The 16,943-nt window shown below is 37.0% G+C and overlaps 1 protein-coding gene across 3 annotated transcripts in view; it reads right to left on the reverse strand.

Moving 5' to 3' along the window:
• Positions 1-16,943, reverse strand: part of ATR (ATR checkpoint kinase) — a 134,974-nt gene that overhangs the window by 54,432 nt on the left and 63,599 nt on the right. For all 3 annotated transcript variants that reach the window (XM_019656932.1, XM_019656933.1, XM_019656934.1), the window contains exons 24-30: positions 15,679-15,794; positions 12,171-12,291; positions 9,849-9,986; positions 7,743-7,953; positions 4,986-5,164; positions 1,521-1,685; positions 374-465 (exon numbers count right to left, since the gene is read on the reverse strand). In XM_019656932.1, the coding sequence (XP_019512477.1) occupies positions 374-465; positions 1,521-1,685; positions 4,986-5,164; positions 7,743-7,953; positions 9,849-9,986; positions 12,171-12,291; positions 15,679-15,794 (1,022 nt within the window). The remainder of the gene's footprint in view (positions 1-373; positions 466-1,520; positions 1,686-4,985; positions 5,165-7,742; positions 7,954-9,848; positions 9,987-12,170; positions 12,292-15,678; positions 15,795-16,943) is intronic.

Raw genomic sequence — 16,943 nt, forward strand, 5'->3', positions numbered from 1 at the left:
GAGGGCAGTGTTCACTGGCCCTCATATGTGGGATCCGAACCGGGGCCCTCTGGCATCCCAAGCGAGTTCTTAACCATCGCGCCACTCGGCCGGCCCAGAGCATGCACTCTTAACAAGGCTGCCAGGTTCAACTCCCACATGGGATGGTGGCTACGCCCACCCGCAACTAAGATTGAACACAGCACCTTGAGCTTAGAGGCCACAAGCTGCGGATGAGCAGCCAAATGGCGACTGGCGCCCTCTACAACTAAGGTTGAAGAACAACAACTTGGCTGGTCTCCCTTTCCAATTCCCCAACACTGTTCCCCTCTCCCAATTCCCCAATTAAACAAACACACAAACAAACAAACAAAGAATACATAAAAAATATTACCTGCTAGCATGAACTCCATTAACCTGGGTGATTACAGTAGACAGCTGACCAAGGCCCAACATGGACTTCACTACACCATGGTAATGAATGATCTAAAAATTTTTAAGTAACAACTGTCACTTCAAATATATCTTGAGAACTAATAACAGTTTAACTAATACTATTTTTTAAAGAACAGAAACAAAAAACAAACGATTTACCTCATTGAGCCTACCCTTCTTAGCTTGGCAATTGACTTGCTTGGCTATATGACAGAGCTCTCTATCGATGTCCTACACACATCTGAATTTTTTTTTTTAAATGCAGAGAACCTTAAAATTTTCACATTAAATATAGTATTTTTTTCTAGATTTGGTCTAATTTTTGGTTCATATCAAATATAAAAGTAACAAGTACTCTTTAATATATTATTTATACTCAAGGTTACAATTTTAATGTAGATTTGGGGCTTTAGAAACTAAAAAGTTAAATAGAATTATGCAATGTTCTTTAAAACTGAAAACAAAATTGTGAAAAATAAAGGCCCCGGACATCAAGCTTCTGAGAAATGAACATGTCAAATATGACAAAAAACACTACCCCAAGATTAGAGAGAATCTAAACCAATGATTATAAATCAAGTATTCTAAACCCCTTTTCTGTCCAAATAAACATAAGATAGTAACATAACTCCATTGGTAACTCTAGCTCACTGATTCTCTGGAACCATTTCAGAGATTCACAGATCTCTGTAGGGGGCATATGAAATCTGAAGAAGTTTCTTAGACTGTAGAGAATCACTATTATTATTAAAAATTGACATATATTCTTATACTTTTAATAGCAAACTAAAATTATATAAATTTTAGAGTAATTGAACACGGTTTAATAGAAACATACTCCAAAATAAATCTCATTCATTTGGGGGATTTCTAAGGTCACAGAAATTTGGCACTGGAAAGGATCTTTGAAATCATCTAGCACAAGTCTTTAATTTTATCAATCAGCACAAGTCTTTAATTTTATCGATCAGGAAATTCAAGCTCAGAAATGGTTAAATATTTTCCAGACACACTGGGACACTGGGAGAGACAGTATTGAAATGAAGTTTTCCAGAGTTCCTAGTTTAGGGCTCTTTTCACTATGTTGCTTTCATTTATTATCTTACCTGGTCTGGTTCTAGCTGAATAGCCCTGTCATAGCAAGCAGTAGCATCCCTCAGTAAGCCAATGCTTTCATGTTCAAGGATCTGTTCTTTTAGAGATGGTTCTGCCTTTCGAATTGCACTCACTCCAGCCACTCCATCAGGTTCGTGCATAGCAGCATATAATTTCTTTGTTAAACCATTAAAAAACAATCAAATGAGGCGAAAAACACAACTGAAAATAAAACTATAAAACCACCAGTTGATGTGAAAAGGACATATGAGAATTTTTTCTCACAACAATAAGCTTTTCTTTCAAGACCGACTCATAATAAAATTACAATTTTATTCCCAGCCATTCTATCACTATACCACTTATTCCACTTAAATACAAACCTACATTAATAACTGTTGATAAGAGCTGTAAAGAACCTCAAGGTTCTGAACTCTCCTCAAATCCAATTTATAACAAATTCTGTCAAATATAGTTTATAAGTGTTTCACTGAATTAAAAAAAAATTTCAACAATCATTTTAATATATTGATATTTAGATGCCTTCAAGAAACCCAAGACATTAAATCTAAGTTCAAAAGAGATATCCAGGGCTTAAGATAAAAACTTAGGAGCAATTAGTACAAAGATGGCAGGGGAAAGGCTGGCATGATTTAGGAAATGGAGAGAGAGAAGGAAGGAAGGAGGGAGGGAGAGTGAGAGGGAGGGAAGGAGGGAGGGAAAGAGAGAGAGAGGAGTGTTGGGGAGGGAGGGAGAGCACAGCGCTTCTACTCTGTATTTGCAGATAAGGAAAAACTAACAAATGAGTGAGAGGACAAACCAGAGTAGTCTGAAGAAATCTGGAGAATGTGTTATTACAGGAGCTGTGGGAGAAAAGCAATGTCTTACTAAGAGAGGAGTGGTTGGTTGGTATTATGAGATTAAGAAAATGAGGACTGGGAAACACTGCCCGGATCTGATAACATGAGGCTGCTGATTTTTTTTAGCAAGAGTAGTGTCAGTGGAATGGAGAAAGAAGGCTTGTTGGGATGGACAGAGTGAATGGGAAACAAAAATAGGGAAGACAGACAATTCTTTTAAAAACTGCTGTGAAGGGAAACAGAGAGATGGGAAGTATCTGAAGGAAAACCTGAGATCAAGGAAATTTAAAAAATTAAAACAGGAGATACCAGAGCATGTCTATATACTCTACATACTCAGGTTAAAAAAGAGGAATTAATGATACTAGAGAAAGCAGTATTTCAAGGAGTGGGATCCTTGAAATTGAGGATACGATTAGGACTTTTTGACAGGCAGGGATCCTTCCTTAGGTACAACCGAAGAGAAGAAAAAGAATATGGCACAGAGCCAGTGTGTTTTAAGATTTGGCAGACATTTGGCTTCCATTTTCTTAATGACCAAGGAAGTAAGATCATCAGTTGAGAGTCAGTGAGGTGGAGATGAGAAATGTTCTAAGAGAAGGTAAGAGATAGCCAACTTGAAGAGTGGGCGAGGGGGCAGTCGAATGGCTCAGTTGGATAAGAGTGTGAGCGCTGAGCAACAGGGTCACCGGTTCAATTCCCACATGGGCCAGTGAGCTGCGCCCGAGCTGAGCTGCCAACAGGTGGCAGGACGGTTCAGCTGGTGAGATCATGTGATCCTAACAACAAGGTTGCCACTTTGACTCCCACATGGGATGGTGGGCTATGCCCACCCGCAACTAAGATTGAACATGGCACTTTGAACTGAGCTGCTGATTGGTTGCCAGATGGCGACTGAACTTGGAGCTGAGCTAGCTGCGCCCTCCACAACTAAGACTGAAGGACAACAACTTGGCTGTTCCCCTTCCCCAATACTGTTCCCCTTCCCCAATTCCCCAATAAAATATTTTTAAAAAGAGTGGGTGAGGGGCTTACTATAGAAACCTAGAAGGACTGAAGGCTTCTTAGAGTCAATCCTGCTGATGTCTGAGATTATGAACTGAAAAGCAGTTAAAAACCCATTCTGTGACTGTGATTTTTCTCCAGAATGTTCAGTTGCTTACATGCAGACACTGGGAAGGAAGACTGGTGAGTGTATCCAGGGCTAGAGTGTTACACAGTGAGTACAACACAGAGGGAGAAAGACAAGGGACTTGAATGTCCTTGTAAAGGGAATGATTTTAACAATGAACAACAAACAGACTCAAAGCTGGATAAGGAGGAAAACACAAACAGGAGAGGGCTAATATTTATCCAGACTACAGGCTACTACTCATTTTCCGTTCTCCCACCACACTTTGCTTTTTGACCTGAAAAAAGCCCACTAGTTTTGACACGCTTATTTAATCCCATTGTATCAGCTCCATCTGCTCTTAGTTTCTTTTCTTCCCCAAACAATTATATTATCAGCTTAACCATTATTTCATCAGCATTGTCATGGTTGATTCCTGTTATAACCAGTCCATCCCTCTACCCACCTACCCCCCAAATTCAGGCCCCCATATCTCATGACACTAGTAATGACCTACTTGCCTTAAAGCACAGCCCTTTCAAACCCTTCCTTCATGACTGCCATAGGCATTCAGCTAAAATGCCATCTGACTTAAGCACTTCTCTTGTTCAAATCCTCTAAGAATCATGAGCAACTTAAAGGTCCTCTGTGATTTATCTTTCCTCTGCCACTCCAAAGCTAACACTTTCCTCTCTAGCATACATCCACACTCTCTCAAATCCACAGGGATGTCTCTATTGGAATGCCTTGCATCTTCTTCCTACCTATCGATCTATCATTCATTCGTTTTTTTAAAGATTTTTATTGGGGAATTGGGTGATGGGAACAGCGCTGAGGAATTGGGGGAAGGGGAACAGAGAAGTTGCTGTCGTTTTGTTCTTCAGTCTAGTTGTGGAGGATGTTGCTTCACTGGCCCAAGCTGGCACCATCATTGCGCTCTTCCCAGGCGAGGCAGATCAGTCGCCGGCCTCTGGACGGCCGCTCACGGCGACTGCTGGCTGCCAGCTACACACGGTAGCCCATGGCAACCCACTGCAGCAGGGGACTGCAGCCTACACCGTCGCCAGCCACTCATGGCAGCCCAGCTCAGGCCGAGCTGCTGCTCACCATCTTAGCTGCAGAGGGCAGTGTCACTGGCCTTCATATGTGGGATCCAAACCGGGGCCCTCTGGCGTCCCAAGCCAGTTCTTAACCATCGTGCCACTCGGCCGGCCCAGCCCTCATTCATTCTTGAAGATCCAGCTCAGACAGCATCTTCAAGAAGCCCTGCTTACCAACTCCCCACCTAAAAGATGAGTTAACTGTCCTTCTTCAGGCATATCTACATCCCTGTACTTAAGATATTATACCCAATTGATGCTTATCTCTCTACTAATCTTTAAGCTTCTATTAGAAAAATATCTAGTGCCTAGCACAGCATCTAAAACATTTGGTAAAATGAACACTAAAAACGTGCTAGACTGGCAATAAATACCATTATTAAGTTCATTATATTAATTTCAAACCTGTAAAAATCCAAGGTGCTCTTGAATATCTTGCTTCTTTTCTGTAATAAATGATTCAAAGTGCATGACAGCTCGTGTGTATGCTTTAGAGCGGAAGGAAGCCACTGCCAGAGTATCCTGAGGTATGAGGTCTAGAAAACGGGTTACACTCTGATAGTCTTCATAATACACAGTGGACACTAGGTTATAAGAAGATAATTCAGTAATTAAAGACTTAGAGGATGAAATGTAAAGTGTCAATTTTAATTTCAACATATTTATTTTCAATTCAATTGATTTCACTAGCTCAATTAATCTGAACGTTTTAGGGTATCATGTTTAGAATGTAACTATCAACAAAATGATTGATCAGAGAATTCTTGCTCCAACTTCACCATTATTACTTATCTTGGACAGTCATTTAACTTATTTGAGCTTCTGTTTCCTCATAAATAAAAGGAAAATATTAGTACCTTCCCTACCTTCCTATAACGCTGTAGTGAGGATGAAATATAAATTTTAACAAATGTTGAAAAGACAGAAACATGATATGAAAGATAAAAAGATGAGTTATTTATTATTGATAACTATAAAAAACACCAGTAGAGTCCAGCTATTGGTAGGAAAAAAGCAGAATTATGGAAATAACCTTCTTTTCAATTTTAAAGTTTAGAATTCTTTAACACTATTTTTTCCTGCGTTGCCATATATACAATACCAACTATTACAATGGAAACTGAAAGTAAAAGTACCTTTGAAGCAAAATCACAAATATTTTAAAAGGGTAATTTTTTTCAAGAGTCTGAAAAAAGACATGTTGGAAACTTCTCAATGAGGACAGTCCAATTTGTGAATTCTTATTTAAAGCATATTAATTTTAATAATGATTCATAACAGTATGTAGAAAACAGGAAATATAAATAAATTTCTCTAAAATTTAAACAATCAAACTAGTAAATTTAAAAGAAGTTGTATTTAAAATAAGTCCCTTACTTCCATCAAAACTTGTAGATCATTTCAAATTATGAGAAATGTTAAAGGTATTATACTTTTGAATCACTGCAAATATTCTTAAAAACTAGAATTTTCATTGTAATGTTAGTAGAAATGGTGATAACAGAGTTCATGCTTTGTTTTATAGTAACATATTCACATGCAGAAAGAAGAACAAACATTTAAATGTTAAATTAATGGAAAATATATTAGCCATATTCTAGAAAAAAAAAAAAAACATTCCCCCAAAGAGATAATTAGTGCAAACCCAAAAATTTTTAGAAAAATAAACTACTATGCTTAACAACAGAAATGTATGCACTTTCACAGGTAAAAGAACAAGAGAGAGACGCTCAGAAACTCAGAGCTGTTTAAGAGAAGCCTCTTTAAGAATTGTTAGTCAATTTCTTCAATTAACCTCAAAGCCTTGAGGAGAAACCATATAATGTCCATTAAAATGGCTGAGGTATACAGAAGCAGACAGATTATATACTTCATCTACTTGCTGCAAGACTGGAAAAAAAAGGGCTGGCCAAGTGGCTCAGTTGGTTAAGAGTGCAAGCTCTAAGCAACAGGGTCATCGGTTCGATTCCCACACAGGCCAGTGAGTTGCACCCAAGTTGAGCTGCCGCTGAGCTGCCAACAGGTGACAGGGTCGCTCAGCTAGTGAGAGCACGTGCTCCTAACAACAAGGTTGCCACTTCAACTCCCACATGGGATGGTGGGCTATGCCCACCTGCAACTAAGATTGAACACGACACCTTGAGCTGAGTGGCCAACGGGTGGCCAAATAGTGACTGGACTTGGAGCTGAGCTAGCTGCCCCCTCCACAACTAAGACTAAAGGACAACAACTTCTTGTTCCCCTTCCCCAATTCCCCAATAAAATCTTTAAAAATAAATAAATAAAAAGAATGGAAAAAAAAAAAGGTTCAAAGATGTTAAGAGAATCCATTACTGTCTTAATTCTTCTCACCAAATGCTTATACCATAAGGGAAGATGTCATTTGTAATGCTAATAGGATTCCCCATTCAGTCACCTTAGTGGGAGTTGTGATATCACAGGGAAAAAGAGCACAACAGTAGGTGCAGCAGGGCATAGTGTAGTAACATGTTATTAGGCATATCTGGAGAGCTGCTGGATACTAAACACTACCATAGACAGGAAAAGGGGATAAAATGAGTGAAATGAATAAAAAATGGGGGGAAAAGGCCATGAAATTAAAATCTCCTTTGAAATTTAAAACTTAAATGTAAAAAAGATTGCAGAGTATTTCACAAGTGAAAAAGGATACGGAACACTTCACTACATGTATATGTATGCATATGCATATGTATATGTATATGTACACACACAATATACTGAGGGGACACAGAGTAAATGCACACAATACACTGAGGTGACATCAGTAAATGAGTTAACAGTGAAGGGCAGGTTAGTAACAATAGTAACATGGCATTTATTTCACACTTTACAATTTATATATTCATCATCTTATTTTAATCCTCCATCTTCTAAGAGAGATAATATTAACCCTATTTTATACAAAGAAAAATTAGGTATGTGTCTTGCATAAGGCAATGAATGAGATTGAGAATTTAGAAAGATCTGCTAACTATAAATCACTGCTTCTTTTCAGTGAAAAGGCCACCTTAAGAAAAAAAAAATAGTATACAAGAAAACATAGGTCTTCTAAAAGCTAATGTTTAAATTATAGAACTGATACAGAAATAAGCAAGTTGGTTAATAATTAAGATAAGAAAATGAATAGAAGTTACAACTCACCCATTGAGGCTACCTTATCTCTGTTTGATTTGCTCTGTGGAAATTTCTCAGCATTCAGTGCCTGAAATTTGTGCCTTGCCCACTGTGTGAGATGGTCAAGCATGGAGAACACAGTCTGTGTACTGAGTTGACACAGATCAGATGCACTGTCTTGGGTACTTATGGTATGTTGATCATCATGCTTTAGAACTGCCATAATTTCTGCATAAACCTAAGAATTCATTTTATGGTTAGTAATATGTCTATATAGTGTCATTTTACTACTACCTAACATATAAGACTAACCATTCTTAGGCAACAATTATGAAAAGAAAAAACCCACCATGGATCAATAATAAATTCTCTTTCTTATCTATAATTAAGCTAACAAAAGTTTACCCTAAAAAGAAAATCTCTTGTGAGTCATAAAAGTACAAAAATATTTTTAAATTCTTCTCAATTATTCAATAAATGATAATGAAACTATTATTAACTACTAGCAAAATAACTTAAAACAATATCTCCTACTAGCAAAAAAAAACCAATTTCAGAATAATTGAAGGGCTAAATGTGAAATCAAAAGGATTAAAAAAAATGTAGGAAGTATGTTCATGACAGGATTAAGAGAAGGCATAACATAAAAAGCTTAAAATTCAAAACTTATAAGATTTATAAATCTGGAATTTGCATTTAAAATCTCTCCACGGTAAAAGGCATAAACAAAAGTTAAAAAGAAAACTAATAACTAGGAAGGATTTTTGCAAGATATAACTGGCACAAATTGGTATCCAGAATATATGCAGAACTGCTACCGATTAAAAGGGACACACACACAAACACACACACACACTAAATAAGTAGAGGATGTGAACTGATGATTTACAGAAAACTAATCAAAATGGCCAATGAACATAACTGTCTTCATAATAATGAAGATGAAAATTAAAACAAAATGTCCCGTTTTTTTAATCCACCAAGTTGCCTAAAATTTAAATGCTTGAAAATATCAAGTACTGGCAAGTATATGGGAAATGGATACACTTGTGATCTGCTGGTATGACTATAAATCAGTATAAACAATTTTGCATTCACTAATAAAATTTTAAATGTATATACCATATAATCCAACAGTTGTGCTTTTTGGAATTTACTCTAGACCAGCGGTTCTCAACCTGTGGGTTGCGACCCCTTTAGGGGTCCAACGACCCTTTCACAGGGGTTGCCGGGTACTCGTATGTGAGCATATCTGCAAGTGGGCCTGGAGACGGATAGAGGAGTGGTGTCTCGGTTCCTAAGACCATCGAAAATATGTGTTTTCCGATGGTCTTAGGCGAGCCCTGTGAAAGGTTGAGAACCGCTGCTCTAGACACACATATAACTGTCATAAGTAAGAACTGGCATAATGCTTACCTTAGCATAGTTTGTAAAAGCAAAGCATTGGAAATAATCATTATTATGGCAATAGTTAAATAAATTATGGTACAACTATAAAATGCAAGGATTATATTATGCAGCATTAATAAAACCAACAGCGGTACACTGTCTCTCTCTTAATTAATTAATTAAAGAAAGCAAGTTGCAGAACAATACCTACAATAGGATACCACCATAAAGAATAAAACAGAACCAACTGCATTTAAAAAAATGGTCTAGAAAAGTACATATCAAATTAGTAACAGTGATGACCTCTGAGGATATGGGATTAGGAATGGTGGTCAAAGGGTACACTTTGATTTGTTTGTATAATTTGAATTTTTATACTACAAACATAGGAATATGCTACTTATGCTATTAAAAATCATCATTTTTAAAGTGTTATATGTATGTGGTTAAACAATTAAACTTACAAAATATTATAAAATGAAATAAAATATTCTCCTACCCTAATCCATGGTACCATTCCCCAGGAAAAACCCCTAACGACAGTTTCTTATGTATCCTTCTCAAAAGTTCTGTGTATATTTGGGCTTATATAATGTATAGTTTCGAATTTCCTACACTAAGCATTATATGATTTTGGGGTAAATAAAAGGTTAAAGAGGATATAATAAGCATTCAGACATGTATGTACAGAGCATACACTGGTCAACATTTCCTACTAATACCAAGTGAAAGGATATCTCTCACCTCCTGCTGATCTTCTTGACTACAACCCAACAAGACATACACTAGAATATGTGGAAGAAGATAGATGGTCATCTTAAAGTCATGCTTCATCATAATGCTACAGCAGGTGAAGATTTTACTGGCAAGATCATGCCGAACCTGTAAACTCAAATGGTTTAGAGAGAGTAAACAGTTTTATACATTTTATTCTACTGATTAATGACAAAGAACAACACGTAAGCTAATCTATCACTGCACAGTGGGCACTCTCTAACAAAGGCATGTGCACACAGCAGGAAGATTTCAGATCGCTGCCTTTCTGGTAACTCAGAACCCTTAAGTACTTCAACTGCTGAGACCCCTGATAGGCAAAACAGTTACCTGGGCTGCCAACTACCTCAGCATAAATGATATTCCCCTCTTACAGTTCATTTTTAAATGCATCATGATTTGCTACAGATTAATTTCCCTAATTACAGTATATTTTACTTAGCTAACATTAAATTTAGTGTTAACAACTCAATACAAAAAAAAAATTAACAATCCAATTGAAAATTCGGCAGAAGACCTGAGTAGACATTTCTCCAAAGAGGACATACAGATGGCTAACAGGAATGAAAAGATGCTCAACGTCACTAATCATCAGGGAAATGCAAATAAAAACCACAGTGACATATCACCTCACTCCTGTCAGAACGGTTATTATCAAAAAGTCAACAAACATGTTGGCGAGGAGGTGGAGAAAAGGGAACCCTCATGCACTGTTGGTGGGATTGCAAACTGGTGCGGCCACTATGGAAAACATTATGGAGGTTCCTCAAAAAACTAAAAATGGAACTACCTTATGACCCAGCAATTCTACTCCTGGGTATCTATATAAGAAAATGAAAACACTAGCTCGAAAAGACATATGCACCCCCATGTTCACTACAGGGCTAGTTATAATAGCCAAGGTATGGAAGCAATTTAGGTGTCCATCAATAGATGAATGGTTAAAGATGTGGTGTATATACAATGGAATATTATGCAGCAATAAAAAAGAATGAAATCTGCGATTTGCAACAACATGGTATTATGCTAAGTAAAATAAGTCAGACAGAGAAAGACAAATAGTGAATGGTTTCACTTATATGTGGAATCTAAAAGCAAAGCAAAACAAAAACAGATTCAGAAACAGACCAAAGAGATGATTACCAGAAGGGAAGAGGTGGGGAAATGGGTGAAAAGGGGAAGGCGAATATAGTCAATAATACTGTGGTATGTTTATACAGTGACAGGTGATTACTAGAATTAGTGGGGTGATCACATTGTAAGGTATAAGAATGTTGAATCACTACAGTATACAAATGACACTAATATAACCAATATAAGATTGCATACCACCTATACTTATGTACTTTAAAATTAAAAAAAAAAAAGAAAAAAAGAAACTGGCTAAAGAATTACTTCTTAAAGTTCTCATCACAAGGAAAAAATGGAGCTACGTGAGGTAATGGATGTTATCCAAACTCACTGTGGTAACCATTTTGCAATACATACATATATCAAATCATTATGTTGGACAACTTAAACTTGCACAATGTTATAGGTCAATTATATCTCAATAACTGAAAAAATAAGAAAAAAATAAACAAAAAATTCCAGAGCTGGAATTAATTAACATATTCTACATTTCACATAATACATTTTCAATATATTTATGAAAAGAGAAACTTTCTTAAAATTATCAGATATAAATTATTTTATTTTTAAACACTAATTAACAGAAATATGAGTTAAAAGCAAAAGTTGTGAATTTTAAATGTGCCTTAAACATTTTGTTGGAACACAAAGTATTTTTTGTCATCAGGCATGTAAAAATGTCATATTAGAAAAATATCAGAAATATACCTCTATTTTTCCATGAAATTTAATTTTTAAAAAATATTTTTATTTTAGAGCAAGTTCAGATACTGTATCCTCTTTTAGAAGTAGCCACTAAAGCATAATATATCTCTTAATTACATAATGTATTTATTATGTAATAAACTCTGATAACGCATTTATTTCCTTTTAAACAGTGTTATTTTACAAACTAAAATGAACAGACATAATGTAATAGACATTTTACAAACACATTAAGACCATAGCAATTTGCTTGACAAAACAATTACCTTCTTACTCAGAAACTTACTAGTATCAATAGAGAAACTGTTACTATTAGTAAACATTTTCTACAAAACTTTCTATCATTATCTGCACATATATTTCAATGCCTTCTGTGCATGCTATGCATTCAGATAAATGTTCTCATTTCTCTTAGAATTTCTGTTCAGTTAACAATTCTCAACAGAATTCGCTTACCTTTGTTATAAGATAACCAGCCCAAGATGCTGACCATTCTGCAAAGTTATTACCTAATTTACTTAAGTAAATTGGCTTCTTTACTCCAGACCAATCTGTTGACTTCTGAGAACTCTTATACCTGTAATTTTGAAAATTTGTGTATTAAAAAATACATAAATACATATCCATCTGTTAAGAACTTTAGTAAAGAAAATTTAAGAAACTGTATCAACTCTTTCACTGACTATCCCACTACTGGCTTGCCTTTACTGAAATCTGGTTAAAGATACTAATTTTCCGATATCCTTCCTAATGGCACGGTGAGAGGTTATTCTTACACATGCCAAGTACTTCAAAGAATGTGCGTCTGACTCCTCCTCCTCCTCCTCCTCCTCAATGTTCCTTTCATATCCTTCAAACTCCCTTCTTTGAACTTTCCTTTGCGCTTCAAGCCACCCAGGTATCCTGTTCTCTACTCCTCATTATGGGCATCTACCAAACTCCTTGATTACCAAACTGATTTATAACTTTAGTATATGACTCAGTGTTTTCTTTCTTCCTCAAGTCTTATCATCCTGAGTGACTTAAATGTCCGGCTGGACCATCTAATCAAATTCAAACCTTCTCAATGACTTTCTCTTCTACTTCTTTCTTTATCAGGACTCCCTTGACAATACAAAGAAACTCTGTCACTTCCAAAATTAACTATTTAGACACCTTACTCTATATAGGGCCATAGTTGCCCAAATTTCCAGGTCTTTCACCCAGTTACTCTACACATCAGTTCTCTCTCATCTTTTGTCCCTTGACCCTGCTAAACTCTCCTGATTTATAATACCTTCCTTTCATTACCGCTTTTCCTAACCAGCTTGGTCTCCATGGTCCTTCACTTCAAGCACTCTCTTGGTGATATCCTCTACCCACTCCATTGCCACTGTCTTCACCAGATGTACCAATCTGATGTTTCCTACAGAAGCTTTCAAACAAATGTGCATCAACTCCATTAATATTGCCCTCTGTTGACCTCTTATTTTTATGAGGAGACAATTTCAGATCCCAGCCACACATAAAGCTCCTAAACTCTACCACTGAGGGACCATCTGAAAGGTTCCTTCAAGCTCTCAGATATAAAAGTAGAAGGATCATAAGCATTCTCATTGCTTTGCTAAGATTACTCTTATAAATGACCACTTAAATGTCACTTTTTATGAAAGAATAACAAGTAGGCAGACAATGCTGGCTTCTTATGAAAAATTAAATGAAGTAGCAAATAGGCCAAAATGTTGGCTTCTACTTCATATGAAGTAGGCAATAGCCACCCTACCCCTCGCAAAAAAGCAAGGAATTTATTCAAAAAGCTGAAACTGAATAATTATTTACTTGAGTATTAATTAAATGTTAAGCACTGGGTATGTTTTAATGCCATCTTCTTTATTCCTAACAATGACCATCCAAGGGAAGGAAGGCTATCTACATTTTCAAGATGAGAAACTTGAGACTTGGAAATGTTAAGTAACTTGCCCAAGTCTTTAGAGCTAGCGAATGCAGAGCCAAGATTCAAATTTAGATCTATGTGACTCCGAAAGGCTATAAACTTTGCACGAGGTCACAGAAACTCTTCAGCATCAATCCATAGGTGCTATAAAATATAAAGAAATGAAGAAGCGTGGAATCCTCAAAAAAGAAAAACCAAGTTTTAACTATAGACTTTTATTTTATACTAATCAAATATATCTTTTCTTTTTTTTTAGCTGAGCCATCCTGTCACCTGTTGGCAGCTCAGTGGCTGCTCAGCTCGGGCCAGGCATCGAACTGCTGTTGCTCAGAGCTCACACTCTTGAGCGAGCTCTTAATCAACTGAGCCACTCGGCCAGCCCTCAAATATGTCTTTAAATAATGCTGTTCATAAAAATAAAATGATGTTTAAAAGGTTTCTAAATATGAAAAAGTAACTATTGGGTTGTCAGAAAAGTCATGATGTATTTATCCTATGTTTTTCGCTACAAAAATGCGTCATGAATTTTCCGACAACCCAACAGCAAATAAGCATGCGCACATACTTAAGAGCTTTTATAAAGAATTTTACTACAAGTCTAGGCATGGTACTAAGGCTCAAAGAAGTAAAGGTCACATATCTAATAAGCATGTGACCTAGAGTACCTAAAATTACAGTTTACCAATAAAAATCCTTTATAATTTATGTGTTTTAATCAGTCCTAAGTTATTAAAATGGAAAAAAATATTAGAAAATACTTTTTTAAAAGTAGAGGAAGACAATCTCTTCATGAGAAAAAATCATTTAGGGTTGAAAATCTCTTCTCTCATGATTTTTTTTTTTTTTTAAGCTGAGCCATCCTGCCACCTGTTGGCAGCTCAGTGGCTGCTCAGCTCGGGCCAGGACTCGAATTGCTGTTGCTCAGAGCTCAAACTCTTGAGCGAGCTCTTAACCAACTGAGCCACTCAACCAGCCCCAAAAATCTAATTGGGGTTACTAAAGGATTTGAGACTAGCTCTAGACTCTTAAATTTCTGAATTAATTACACTTATCAAATGCTTCAACTCTGGGCCAGCCAAGTGGTGCGTTGGTTAAGAGCTGGCTTGGGATGCCAGCTCTGAGCAGCAGGGCCCCAGTTCGGATCCCACATGGGGGCCAGTGACACTGCCCTCTACAGCGAAGATGGTGAACAACAGCTCAACCTGGAGCTGGGCTGCTGTGAGTCGCCGGCGACTGCGTAGGCTGCAGGCCCTGCTGCAGTTGGCTGCCATAAGCTACAGTGTGTGGCTGGCAGCCAGTGTGAGCGGCTGGCAGGCAGCTGGTGTGAGCTGCCAAGAGCTGCCGTGAGTGGCCGTCCAGAGGCCAGCAAACGATCTGCCTCACCCGGACAGAGCGCAATGATAATACCAACATGGTCCAGTAAAGCAATGTCCTCCAGAACTAGACTGAAGAACAAAACGACAGCAACTTGTCTGTTCCCCTTTCTCCGAATTCCCCAGCGCTGTTCCCCTCCCCCAATTCCCCAATAAAAAAAATCTTAAAAAAAAAAAAGCTTCAACTCATACTCAACTTAAAGGAGATTCTTTCAAAGTACTAACAGTTGAATTACAAAAAGTTAATCCTTTTAGCTTCCATAAATTTGTCTAAATACTTAAAGTTATAGAATTTAATCATTGAGTAAACTGTACTTTTCTCATTTGGACAAGATTATATACATAAATCACAGGGAAAATGCATATTAGAACATATTAAAAATACTTTAGAGGGCTGGCCGAGTGGCTCTGTTGGTTAAGAGCTCACTCAAGAGTGCAAGCTCTGAGCAACAGAGTTGCCAGTTCAATTCCTGGCCCGAACTGAGCTGCGAACAGGTGGCAGGACGGCTCAGCTAAAAACAAAAACAAACAAACAAAAAAACCAAAAAAAAACCACAAAAAACCAAACTACTTTGAATGCTAATAAACTTTATCAAATAAAATTAATTTTATAAAGGTCAAACAATTTTATGAAAATAGTTTTAACAAGTCTACCGACCTGGTATTTAAATGAGGTTCCAGTATTTCCCGAACATGTTCAGGGAATCTCCTCCACAGCTGGTGACCTGGGCTGCCAGTCTGTATCTCTCTACAGTCATAAATAGAAAGTAATTCCTACAAACACATTATTTCACATTTGTAAATCCACAATGAAGCAGATAAATCTTTAAATTCATCAACATTCTACACATTATAGTTAAAAAATACATAGAAAACTACATAGAATTCTAAAATTTGGGGCTTGTGAACTTGCTTAGAATCATTTACATGACAAGGTCACAAAACTGTGGTAGTACCTGAACATGCAATTTGTGTTCTAGATAAAATATGTATTGAAATATAAGATTAAGAGTTTGGAAGAAAAAATTGAAATTTTTTGTATTTACAGAAGCATAATTCTTAGAAGTTGACCTTTTTTGAATTTTAATGAAAGCAACTACAAATCCTAAATAGCTCAAAAATTCAAGATATCTCAAATTCTAGATGTAAGATACTGAGCTTAAAATTTTGAAAATAAGATGCAAATATCCCAAACTCATCTCCATTTACCTTTGAAGTGTTATTACAATGTTACTTGAAGCCAGCCTTGCCTGGGTGAGCCCTCTTCATAAACCTCCAGATGGACTCAGTAGATCAGCAATTCCCTAACTCTTTGGTTTCGGGACCACTTATACCCTTAAAAACACTAATACATTCACAACTGTGGAGCTTGCTTCATATTTCACTGAGAAAACAGAAGCAATCAGAAGAGACCTCTACCACTTCCATTCTCATATCTACCCAGCTGGGCAATATCGGTATCTAGGTCACATGCTCTGCTTTCTCTTGTTACTATAGATCAATTGTTTTTGCTGTTAATTAAGTTTACCCCTTCCACTTCTACACTACATTCCACATCTCTTTACAACTTAAAATAGTATTACATCATTTCTCGCCTACATCACTTTTCTCCTCTCTGCTGAGTTGTTCCCAAGCAATATGTTATTTCCCATCTCTATTCCTTTCTCCCCAGCTACTACCCCATTCTTCTGCAACACGCCTCAAGAGTTGTTCCAATTTCTCTAATTCCTCTCTTCCCATGTATTCTTAAAAATACTATAACAGGGGCTGGCCAAGTGGCACATTGGTTAAGAGCTAGCTTGGGATGCCAGAGGGACCTGGTTCAGATCCCACATGTGAGGGCCAGTGACACTGTCCTCCACAGCTAAGATGCTGAACAACAGCTCGACCTGGAGCTGGGCTGCTGTGGGTCGCCGGCGACAG

This window comes from Hipposideros armiger, unplaced genomic scaffold (assembly GCF_001890085.2).
Source record: "Hipposideros armiger isolate ML-2016 unplaced genomic scaffold, ASM189008v1 scaffold_270, whole genome shotgun sequence".
NCBI lineage: Eukaryota > Metazoa > Chordata > Mammalia > Chiroptera > Hipposideridae > Hipposideros > Hipposideros armiger.